This window comes from Pleurodeles waltl, chromosome 9, assembly GCF_031143425.1.
Source record: "Pleurodeles waltl isolate 20211129_DDA chromosome 9, aPleWal1.hap1.20221129, whole genome shotgun sequence".
Classification (NCBI taxonomy): domain Eukaryota; kingdom Metazoa; phylum Chordata; class Amphibia; order Caudata; family Salamandridae; genus Pleurodeles; species Pleurodeles waltl.
In genome coordinates, this window is record NC_090448.1 from 574844881 (window position 1) to 574857855 (window position 12975).

General features: G+C 40.5%; 1 protein-coding gene across 1 annotated transcript in view; it reads right to left on the minus strand.

Annotated features, from left to right (window-relative positions):
* The window catches only part of LOC138259677 (cytochrome P450 2A4-like), a 489119-nt gene that overhangs the window by 360479 nt on the left and 115665 nt on the right, over nt 1–12975 (minus strand). Inside the window, exons 2-3 of the mRNA XM_069207551.1 lie at nt 10835–10997; nt 9292–9438 (exon numbers count right to left, since the gene is read on the minus strand). Of these exons, the coding sequence (XP_069063652.1) occupies nt 9292–9438; nt 10835–10997 (310 nt within the window). The remainder of the gene's footprint in view (nt 1–9291; nt 9439–10834; nt 10998–12975) is intronic.

Genomic DNA, 12975 nt, shown 5'->3' on the forward strand with positions numbered 1-12975 from the left:
CAGACATTAATGATGCTGAGGAAGTGGAACATGATTGTCTTGAGCTAACAGAACTGTGCACCAAGCCAAGACCTGACATCAAAGATAGTCAGTTAGAAGAAAATGATTACATTTTGTTTGTTGATGGTTCATGCTTGAGAGACTCAGTGGGAGTACTGAGAGCTGGGTATGCCATGTGCACAAACACTGGTATTTTAGAAGCCTCCTGGCTCGAAAGAGTGTACTCTGCACAAGTGGCTGAATTAATTGCCCTTAGTAAGGCATGCCACGCAGCTGAAAACCTGAAGGTCAGTATCTATACTGACAGCAGGTACTGATTCGGAATTGTACATGATTTTGGCCAATTATGGTCACAGAGGGGTTTCATGACTTCTTCTGGTTCACCAGTGAAAAATGGCGAAAAGATTAAGGATTTGTTGCATGCGATTCAGTTACCTCTTGAAATTGCTGTGGTGAAATGCAATGCTCATGTTAAGTCACAAGACATTATGTCAATGGGAAACGGCTATGCAGATCAAGTCGCAAGGTTTTGCGCATTGAACTGTATTTCGTTCCGAGATCAGTGGGAATTGTTACCTGAAACTGAGAATGAAACATGTTTGAATTTTGCATTAAGGGTGGTTGACACATTAGATGAGCTAAAATTACTGCAGGGATGTGCTGGCAAAGAAGACAAATGCTCCTCGCAGAGAATGCACTGTGTACAAAGAGCTGATGACATATGGGTCTCAGATGAGGGGAAAATGGTTTTACCAAACAGTCTTTTGTCAAACTTTGAGAGGTTCTATCATGGCCAAGCCCATATAGGGAGAGATGCAATGATCAGGTCGTTCAAAATCGATTGGTTCAATCCAAAATTCAGACAAGCTGCAGAGGTTATCTGTCACAGGTGCATCATCTGTCAACAGATGAATGCAGGAAAAGGGACGGTGGTGAACATGAGCCACGTTGGGAGAGCTGGCGGTCCATTTAGCAGGATGCAGATGGACTTCATTGAGATGCCTATGTGTGGAGGACTGAGATATGTGTTGGTGATTGTGTGTGTTTTCAGCCATTGGATTGAAGCATACCCTACACGTAGAAATGACAGCCTCACAGTAGCAAAGCTGTTGCTTAGGGAGTTAATACCACGTTTTGGATTCCCGATCTCTTTAGAATCAGATAGGGGCAGACACATCGAAAATGAGGTGATTAAGCTCTTGTGTGCCGCACTGAACATTGAGCAGAAGCTGCATTGTAGCTATCGCCCTGAAGCATCAGGACTAGTGGAACAGATGAATGGTACCTTGAAGTCAGGAATGGCAAAAATGTGCACAGCTCCCAATCTGAAATGGCCAGATGCATTTCCCTTAGTGCTGATGTCAATGAGAAACACACCAGACAAGAAAACAGGACTATCTCCTCATGAGATACTGATGGGTCGAGCTATGCGATTACCCGCAGTACCTGCAAATGATCTTGTGAATATCGCGGATGATATGGTGTTGGACTACTGCAAGGGTCTGGCTGATGTGGTCCGCTCTTCTTCTCACCAGGTGGAGGCTAACACATTGCCACCGATCAGTGATCCAGCTCACACCCTGAAAGCCGGTGACTGGGTTGTTGTCAAGAAACACGTAAGGAGGTCGTGTTTGGAGCCGCGTTGGAAGGGGCCATATCAAGTAATACTGACAACCACTACTGCTGTGAAATGTGCAGGTGTTCTGAATTGGATACATGCCAGTCACACAAAGAGGGTGACGTGTCCAACTGATGAGGAACTTGAAGTATCCAAAACAACAGTCGCAGAAAAGGAAGTCTCAGGACTGGAGAGTATTCAAAGGGGAACTGAGACTGAAGGAGAGCCCACTGAGGACGGCTCAGTCACTCAAAGTGAGTTCCAGAGAGGTGACAGTGAGCCTATCTCAGCTGAGGTAACAGGGGAACCAACACAAAGAGAGGTTCTCTCAGAAGCAGACGGATTCAGGTTTGAAGTTGAGCCCGTGACAGACCCTGAAGGCGAGGGGGAAGAAGCAGAAGGAGGTCAAAGTGAACTGACTCCTCCTGAGCTGGTTGCAGGTCCATCAAGAGAAAACACCATAGCACAAGAGGAGAGCGCTGTTCAACGTACTGAAAGGCCAAGCAAGAAGAAAACGAATAAAGGAGATAACTGGCCAGAGCAACAAGCTACAGGAGAGAAAGTGGTCCCTTGTGATACAATAGAGGAAGAAGTTGACACAACCAGAAAAGAGGATCTCAGTGAAAGAGAGTTACAAAGTGAACGCAGACTAAAAAGAAAAAGAGTCGCAAACAGAAGGTACGCAGGTCCTGAATGGGCATATGCAACAACAGCTGAATGGCAACAAGAATTCTTGGCGTTCTGTTTTGATCGAGAGGTACCAGGTCAGTACTACGGCACCTGAATTCAACTCTAGAAAGAGACTGTGTTAAAATATTAAAATTAAAATTGAGAGCTGAAAAGCTGAGAAAAGAGACTGATAAATTACTGGATGTGACACTGATAACCTGTATTGACTCTGAAAACCGATTATGACTAGCTGCTAAACCTGATTTGACAAAGGGGTCCTGGAGTGAGTGAAACGCTGTAAATACTCGCAGAGAGAGAGAGACTTCGCACAAGAAAAAAAAAAAAAAAAAGGACCTTTTATATCATCCTCAAGTTGAATGTTTGCTTTATATTATTCTGCTATCTGATTCTTTACAGATCATGAGTTATACCAAAAGTAAGAGTTGGTTGAGTGCTAATCTAGGTATTGTATGTGCAATAATAATTATAGGTGTGATTGTAGGAATGCCATGGATGGATAAGAAAGTGACTAACAATGCTTCAAAACCTGAGACTGCTACACTAACACCGTGGGAGAAGTTTGAGCAGGATGCAAAATACTTGCATGAGGGAACCAATTCAAAAGGGGAACTATCTACTAATGTCTTCTATCGCCTGTTGAATGAGTATGTTGACATAATGGATGCAAAGAATTGTTATGTGTGCACAAAGATTCCTTTGTCAGTACAAGAAGGGGTTACTTATCATAGCTTGCCGCTAACTTACGGGATAAGCTGTAGTTTGCTGTTAACAAGGTTCTATGATCAAGAGCATGTGCAATACTTCTATTCTAACTTAGATGTAGTGTTTTCTTTTGTGCCTGTGATTGAGTTTTTAAATAAATTAGCTAAAGAACACAGCATCAAATTAGCTTGGGGTTTCTTTGAGCCGACACTGACATTTGGGACATCTTATGCGCATCGCAATAACCTAACCTGCTTACTAACACCTGTAGAGAAGAGCTTCTTAGATCACACTGATGATAAACGAAAGGCATTAAAGGAAAGGCTAGAAAAGGGATTGGAAAAAGGCACACTTGCAAATGATTATGCTTACACTGCAATAAAGACACAGGGCAAGTTAGCCATAGATGCATTACATGTAGGTAGGCTTTGTATATATAGGCCGAAATCTGAGCATGACACTTTATTTGTGGGAACAAGTGAATGCAGGCATGTGTTTTTGTTACGGAGTAAATGGACATTAATGTTAAATGGACAGGATCCAGCGATCCCGGGGATCTATCATATATGTGGACTCAATGCTTATTACCGCCTTCCGAAGGGATGGTATGGGACATGTTATTTGGGAATAGTTTTCCCAAAGATTTACCAGATTGATGACTTAAAGCAAATTCCTAAAATGTCTGAATTACAACACACTAGACAAAAGAGACAGTGGCTGCTGTCGTTGGTGACATATTTGGAGCCATAATTCCTTCAGTAGGGGTTATCTTAAACTCCATAAAGATCAGAAAGTTGTCTACTATTGTGGATAACATGCTGGCAAACTTCACAGGGGCTATACTCCTGATGGATACTGAACTTGCTGCGGAAAGAGCTAGGACTCTTCAAAACCGGCTTGCTTTAGACATTCTTTTAGCGAAGAGGGGCGGAGTCTGTAAGATGCCTAATGAGCGCCATTGTTGTGGGTTAATACCAGATAACAGCAAAAAGATTAGAGGTATGCTTACTAACCTAACAAGAGATGGTGCAGATTTGAAGGAGCTGAAGGAACCTGGAGTTTGGGAGAAAGTTGGGAAAGGAATTACCAGAGTAGGGAATTGGTTTAGTAATATTTGGAATGGGGTTGTTGCAAAAATATTAGGGGGGGTCTATTAATTGTCCTGATTTGCTTATTGGGATTATGGTTATCATGCAAAGTTAATGAAAGAATTAAAAGAAAGTTGACAAAGCAAAACAAAAGAAATGAAGAAAGTGAAAGGGAGAAAATGTTTAATGAAATTTGGGAAAGCTCACACAAAGGGCAAGATGTTGAAATGTGCATTATGCGGAAAGTGAAAGGTTAAGAAGGGAAAGGTTTGTGTGATGACAAGTGTCATCAGAGGAGGGACTGAGAGAGCGTAGCTTATATAATCTATATTAACATGAAATGTTTATGAACTAATGTATAATACTGCCGCATAGAAACTGTATTCATGTATTTTGCTAAAACGTGCGCTTGAAATGTGCCCACGGGGAGTGGCCGCCAATATATACGGGGACTAATAAAACTGACTAGTAATGTTGAAATGTTATGTTATGATATGATTTTACAGTAATAATAATAGATATATGTAAAGGTTTTGCTAATAAATCACTAGGCCTTAGTTAGCATGAGTCGAGGCCTAGCTGCCTGACTCTCATATTAAATGTGTTTTTCTAACGTGCAGTGTGCTGACTTGTTGAAGGACATGAACTCTTGTTTTTTTTCCTCAAAACTAGAAGCTGAATGGAACTGTAGTAGATCAGTTCTCATTAAATTCGACTTGCTTTTAGAAACATTTTAGCCAAATGCAACACTGTAGACCAGTCGTAGGTACAAGGTCACCTGAACCGGTACAGACAATGGAGCCACTGACCGAAGATGTGCAAAGAACCACAAGACTATGAAATCATACCGGACATTCCAACCGCTAAAGACGTCAATCATAAGGACCAATAAAATACGTGAGAACTGTTATGGGGTGACAAATTTGATGAGCTAATGTGAAGTTAATTGGTTAAAGATAGTGGGGTGCAACCCCTCGTCCAACCAAGTTTTAGGGGAATGTACAACGAAAAGGAGATAAAAACCCTTGACACCACGAAGTAAATTAGAACTAGATAGAGCGAGGGGAGATGCTGATGTGATTTGCTATGATCCAGACACTTTGTCACTTTGCTCAATGACTTGCTAATTTTACTTAGAACCATCCTTGCCCTTAGATTGCCCGTTTACACTTTACCTCCTTATGAGGGAAGTGCCCCCTTTTACTGGAGCTGAATTCCTAATGGCGAACCAGCTGATGTCCTGAGGACGAAGACCGAACCTGAGTGCTGACCCAGACGGAGGGTAACTATATGACAGTGAAATTGTGATTGTCCGTTTGCTTTTCCTTTCTAGGTACCAACTGCTTCTTTTGACAGAGACCATAGTTAGATGTTTTCCAAATTGGTGTTACTAAATTGTTTTGCAAGAAGCCCAACATGCTAATGCTAATTTGAGGTTAGGAGAGGGGTTCACTAAACTGACGCAAATAGACAAATGACTGAATCTATGCTTTGTTGAATAACTTGGTGATGATGATACTCTGCTAAAATAACCTATGCTGACGCCGTGTTATATTCTAATGTTTGTGATTTTTGCTTTGATGAAATCTTATCAGAGTTGCCATATTGTGACTATGCTAATGTGTTTCTTGGTTTTGAGACTAATAAACTTGATAGTAGAATTGTAATCAATAGGGAATAAACTATACAAAATCATATTATTCTGGTGTAGTTATTCATGACTGAAAGGTCATGGTGTTTCCTGAGTTTCATTAAATGTCATTGACTAAGGTGAATTGCATTGTTTTAATAATATTGATGACGTTGTTGACGTATTGATTGACATGTTGATTAACTAGCTCGTCCTAAGGTGTCTTCAATCAGGGTCAAAAGATTCATTGGCCTAAAACGAGTCCCAAAGTGAATAAATTAATCATAAAGGGACGCGTTATCAGTTCCTGCTAGGGCATTGCATTAAAACTCACCAGCAGTTAATGCAATAAAGATTATAACACAGGATCACAATGTTGAACCCAATGTCAAAATCATAAACATTTACAATCACCCTAAAGGCAAGTCAAAGGCCTCAAGATAGCTGTTGGAGGATCAGCTAAGGCACAGAGAGTCAGGCGACTTCAACTTACATGTTTCAGGCTCCTCTGTGGACGACGTTGTCTCAGCCCAATCCTCACTCTGGGGCCTGCCTCCTCTAGGCAGAACTGGCCATGGGAAAATCAACAAAATGAAGACAACTACTGGAAGACTTAGAACACCTAAGTTTCAGAGCCCTTAACGGCAGGTTCTATGAGGACAATCCACCGGCAGCCTATTTTTACTCCGAGTTAAATTGGGCATGTTGGCAAGTCTTTCCAGTCCTATCAATGTGAGAAATAGAAAGCTAACAGAGAAGAAACGTAAACACATTATCAAAATCACCAAGCAAGAGGTATAATGCAAAATTTGTAAAACTACAAACTGAACTACACAAGTAACTTACAGGTACAGTCTGTACCCTCAGTGAAACAGTTCTCTACTATAAATAAAATTACATATCAAACAAAGAGGAAATTGGGAGTACGATGGAAAGTCACAAATATGTCTCAGAGGAGTAGCAGTGGAATTTCCTGGTAGCACCTAGGCTTTGGCTAGGCCCAGATACATTTTAAACATTTGTTTTTCTTATTCCCTTTTCAGCCCATGCCCAATTTTGGAGAAGGGTGTTTTTTTGTTTTTAATCTCATTCTGCTCTTTTGCATCTAGAAACTATGTACAGGCCTGAGCCTTTAAATGTGCGTGGCCTGGAGAAAATGATTTAGCTACCCTGCCCCTTGTAAATGTACTGCTTCAGACACCCCCTCATTAAAAACTGCTAGTCTCCTCCCCTCAGAGAGGTACACAACACTCAAGTGGCTCTCAGTCACCTCAAGCCAGCCTCCGAGACTCTCCATTAGAAACCCTTTGTTGTCTATAGATGCACCCAATTGGCCCTGCTATGCTGCATAGCATTTAAGTTAAAAGACCCTTAGCCAAAAACCAGTGGTTAACCCCCAGTCATGACTTAGTGATCCTTTGCTTGCTTTCCAACACCTCTAACCGTCTTTCAAACACCTCTGGCCCAACCACAGACTCCCCAAACCAACTCTGTAAGACGTTAAGGCTTAGCCAATATTCAAAGACCTTGACTTGGATATTAGGTAACTCAGCCAGCCATCAATCTACTTTCAAACGCCATGATCTAGTCATTGGATGCCATATAGTGTCCATAGGAAAATCTCAGGAAGTCTTCAGACCCCCACTCTGACAACCTAGTTGATCATTCTATACTTTGTCAACCCCCACCCTCCCTGGACTACTTCCGGATGGTCCTTGCACAACAACAGACTCGTAACCCTCTTTCAGGTTACTGTTAGCTGGTTCTTAGGAACCATTCAGACTGACATTTAGAGTCCTTTTGCGTCTTTGCCTCATTTAGATATTTTCACCTTGCTCTTATGCACCTCCATTTAGTCCTCGGAGACCCTCAGCACATCATTAGAGACCACCACATTACCCACTTCTAGTCAACAGATGTTACTTAACCTCCACTGGTCTGCCTTCAGAAACTTTTGGTGTGCCGCCAGGAACCTCCAGAGAGCATCCCCAAATGGAACATTGACACCTCCAAAAGGCTCCTAAACTCTCTCTCAGACACGCTCCACCGGACTGTATCACTCCCCACAGACTATCAAGGATTCCTAGCTTCCTTTCAGACAGTTACAGCTGTTTGACCGACACCCCAGCCTGCCTTTTAAGTGATTTAGAGAACCCCAACTGAAACCTTTCCCCTGCAGCTATTCCTCCAAAAGTGTAATTTCACTCACAGTAGCCCACAGTTCTATATCTAACATCCTAATTTTGCCCTAAGAGACACTTGGCATGCCCTGAGATACTTCCAACCAGGTGGCCCAGCTATTTATTAGCCTGCCTTTAGACACTGCCATCTGATATTTTAACAACAAAGGTGTCCTCTTAGATAACCAATGTGCATTCCCAAATACCTTTAATACGCCTTATAAACAATGCAATGCTCTCAGAGACCCTCAATGCCTAGCCCAGAGTTATTATTAAGCGACCCCAAATTGTCCCTCAATGAGCACTGGCGTGCTCTCCAATACCTCCAACATATCCACAAGATGACCCAAGCCTACCGCCTGCCATTCCCAGCTGGTCTAAACACTCACTCAGACACCCCCTCTAGAACATTGGTATTTTCCCAGAGACTTCCAACAACCCTTGTTTCACACTCGAGCCCTTCCGATAAACCTTAAAGTCGAACAAAAGAAAGAAACACAGCTGCTCTTCAGAAAGCGTCACTAGGCCTACAGAATCTTGCATTTGGACCTTAGGCACTAGTTAAAATGGTCCTCATATCCTGGGGTCCATTTCCGTTTTTATTTGAAAAAACGCAGATTTCAGGAGACAGCGATAGGACTCAAACATATCTCCTGGCTCCAAAAAATGGACACTAAAAAAAGAGGCCACACTTTGTCTTTGGCTGGGCTGCTGGTTTGAGAAATCCACCATTCCATAGGCGCACAAGTGCATAAGAATGTGTAGATCCGTAACTTACCTTTCGGCTGTGATTTGAAGTAGAGGTGTATAAAGACATCCTTGTTTTGTATACTGTATATATGTTTTCTTTCTTACTCTTAGAATACTGACTCGTATTAGTAAATGTATATCAACTTAATTATCATCCACACCACCCGATTTGCCACATGTGCTTCAGTTGACAATTCTTTAGAATTTTTGCCTTGAACCTCTGCTCTTTTTTCAACGGCCAAATTGAAAAAGGTCACAACTGTTTCCAACGGGCTTTTAGATACAATTTACCCTGCGTTACATTTTCCTAAGCTCTTGTACAATCTCTAAATGACCTCTGAGGGAATTTGCCATCGGCAAGTTCTATTCACCTTCTTCTAAACAGGATGTTCATTTATCGAAGTGCTATTAACTGCTAAATGTACAAATATGCTTCTAATACAAACTAGTTTGCATACTTTTTCGAAACAGATTACTTAGAACAGAGTTATTTTACGACTGAATCTTGGTCCGTGTGTTCCCAAACTTTCGCATAGCATATTAAAGGATCCCTTTTATATACTTTGCATTGCACCCAACTATCCTATGGGCTTCTAACTATAGGAGAAAACGAACATGAAATATATTTCAAACCATTGGTTTTTCTGAGCTCTTTCACAAGGAACTCGGCTTCTTCCTGTATTCGCTGCTCAATACTCCTTTTCCCCATCCCGAAATTCCTCAAAGTCATGACTGAGAATCGACGAATCTGTTTCCACCTCTCGCCACTGCTTGAAAAACCTGCAAAAATTATTAGTAGACAGTATTAATCTCCTCTGTTGCAGTGGGTTAACTCCAGTTCCTTTTGTTTATACAGAAACCTCTCTTTGAATTCTCAACAGTTCCCACAGCAACTGGTTTATAAGACTGACTAGTTGCAAACCATGGTTAAAAATATCACGAATTCTGTTCTTAGTATGGACAGTGACTAGATTCCAGTCAACCCTAGAAATCTATCTTAACTCACGCTTATCTTTCAGGACATGAATTTACCTAAGATGAATGCTGTTTGACCCCCCTATAAGGGGCAAAAGCGATGCCCCAGATGAGGTTGGCACAAGCAGGAATTAATATATTAAAATCTTAAACCAATATAACCTCGCATTCATAGATATCACTAACATAATGCAATGTTGATAGTTGCCAAATGTTATCTACTAAAAAAAAATGCTTAGTTATTATAACCGGAAGAACGAGGAGCAGATGAACGACCTATACCAAGATGATGCACATGAAAATAATTTAACAAAATAAAGAGGTTATACTCTAACATGGGAGTACAAAAACACTACAAAACACTCTACCCTATAAAGTAGCGTCCAAATACCATGAGTGGAAAGGGTATATATAAGAGATAAGAACATATTACATATAGAGGAACCTGGTACTGGGAAGCTAGATTAAGAACTGGTAGGATGTAGAATGCGGGTAGGTACCCCTGCTAAAATATGTCCCCAGATGATGACAAAGTCCTCAAGAAGTGCAATATTTGTGAGAAATATGAGTGGAGAAAGCAAAGTTGGTCTTAGACATCGGACTGTGATATTTTTAAAATCAGAGCCTTCATTTTGAAATATGAGACTATAAATCACCTCTCAGTGGCAAACGAAAACAAATTTAGCTAAAACGTATTATTGCACCAGACACCTTGATTGATCCTGCACATCCTCAAATCCTAAAACGTAACATGGACAAGAATATAGAATTCTAATGAAGTAGAAGACAAACTGTATTATTATAAAAGATCTAAGTTAAAAAAAATAATGGTCTGAATTGAGAAATGATTTGTTATAAAATGAAATACTATGAATAAATATAAACACTGAAAAACCAAGGTGTCCAACATTCAGTCAAGGAAAACGAAATGTCCTCAACTCAATTAGAATAACTGAAAGCACCAAAAGTCAGAGTAAACTGAATAAGTACACAGTAAGATGGAAATGCAGGGCAGATTAAATACAAGTATAGCTACAGGTATAACAGATGCCGGGAAAGAGGTAGAGCCCAAAATGTGTGAGTAGATACTACAAAAACACCATTTACACGTAATTCTTATGCGTTGATTTTAATGTGGTGCATGCAGCATATTATAGTCTTTGGCTCTGCTTAAAGAGCTAAGTTAGGTTTCATTACTCACCAAAGTCTTCTAGAACTTTATCAAATATGGGTGAGGACCCTCTTCCACTGAATTCTTCTCCATGATCTTCAAGGGCTTCTTTTACCGCATCATATCCATACAACACTACCACTGGTTTTAGGCCTAGATACACAGTGTATACAGGGCCATAAGTTTTACTCAGCTGTGAATCAAAAGAAAATCATAATTCTCATCTGGAGCAGTATCTAACATTTATCAGTACTGAACATTAATCAAACATTTATGAACTACTTTTTCAAAGAAATAGTTATCTCAAACCACTGGTTTTGAACTTCATGATGTACATCCACCTGAACAAAGAGGCCACCGCATATAAGGACAAAGAAAAGTCCTGATCCCAGATATAAGGACAACAGTCTTTTAGCTTTTTGGAAAATGTTACGAAATCCTGATTTTGGGTGCAGTATATTCTAAATACCTATGCCAAAAATCCATAAATCTTGCCGAATGTATCTCTTGTGAAATGACAATTGATAGTCATACTTAAATTTCTAACTGAAGATGCAGTTGGAGTATTTATCAAAATATCTTCTATACGTTTATGATGTGTCAATAAAGTAATGTCTGGTAAATATCACTCAAGTCATTTTAAACCCAATTTCCACCATGTGTATTCAACATATATGATCCTATTTACTTAGCCACTGTATCATCACTCTGTACCACACTGTAGTTCCCCTGAATGACACCACACCTCATTCAGACAAGACTTCGTAGTCTATTGTACTAATCATTGAGATTTCAAACAATATACCTCCCAATGGATTGCCTCCCTCTTCAGAAGGAATGAAGAATGAAAAGGGTGAAGGACAACTCCAGTGGTGCCACGCAAGTAGGAGTGGTTTGCAATGAGCATATTTGTCACATACTCCTTTGGTAAAAAAGATTGAAAATTACTTACTATGTAGAATAGCTACCCTTCTGGCCTGATACTGGAAGGGAAAACGAAAATCAAACAGTGGACAAGTCCTTTACAACCGAAGAAGTTTACTTCTGAAATAAATAGTCATCACACTATCCCGTGCACAGGGATCTCATTTCTCTCTTTCTGATGAGAGGGCACAGAGTTAGACACAAATCTGATGGACAAATGTCTGTGTAGCTAGATAGTCTTGAAATTGCAGCGTGGATTTCTTCTCATGCAGTTTAGAAGCCAAAATAGGATATTAGTTGGTTGTAAATGAGCAGAGTGGAGTTATCTATCTACTATTTCTTAAAAAGTGGATTAAACAAGTCCCTACTACAATGACCAGGATATGATCCCATCTGTGGCATATGGTTTGACCCCTGACAAAGGGATAATATTCATTATGCTCAAAATGGCATCACCTAGTCAGGAAAGGGATTGTTCCAAGATTCTGTTAGTGTATAGAACAATAATTGAAGAAAGATACAGTGCTGGAGACATCTTTGAAATGAAATGAAGTATTTTACAAGAGGGTGCAGCAGTAAGGGAGGACCAACTTTCCTTTATTGGAGATTTTACATCGTCATAAAGTCAGTGTGAAACCAAAGATTTTGATTTTAAAGAAATCCCCCAGTGCATCACAGGTATGAAAAGACTAAGGGGGTTATTACAACTTTGGAGGAGGTGTTAATCCGTCCCAAAAGTGACAGTAAAGTGACGGATATACCACCAGCCGTATTACAAGTCCATTATATCCTATGGAACTCGTAATACGGCTGGTGGTATATCCGTCACTTTACTGTCACTTTTGGGACGGATTAACACCTCCTCCAAAGTTGTAATAACCCCCTAAATGTCATGTTAATAGAGAACGGATTGACTCAGGACTGAGGTTGCAGGGGTTTAAAGATTTAGTTAAGCAGTGCTCTATTTTATGTTTCCAGGAGACTTGGCTGAGCAGAGAGCCCTCACAAATAGTCAGCTTTATTGGTTTTTATTCAAAGGCAGAACGAAATGTCTCAGGTAGGCCCTCTGGGGGATTGTTAATGTTAGTAGCCTCGAAAATCGCTTCTAGGGTTTGGCAGGTTAAAAAAATTATGGAAGTGAATTTTGACTTGTGAGGTGCAATTGCCGAATGGAGACAGGAAACAGCAATGTATTATTGTCCTAAATGTATATATTCATGCAAGAAGTACCTGTGATTAGAAGGTAA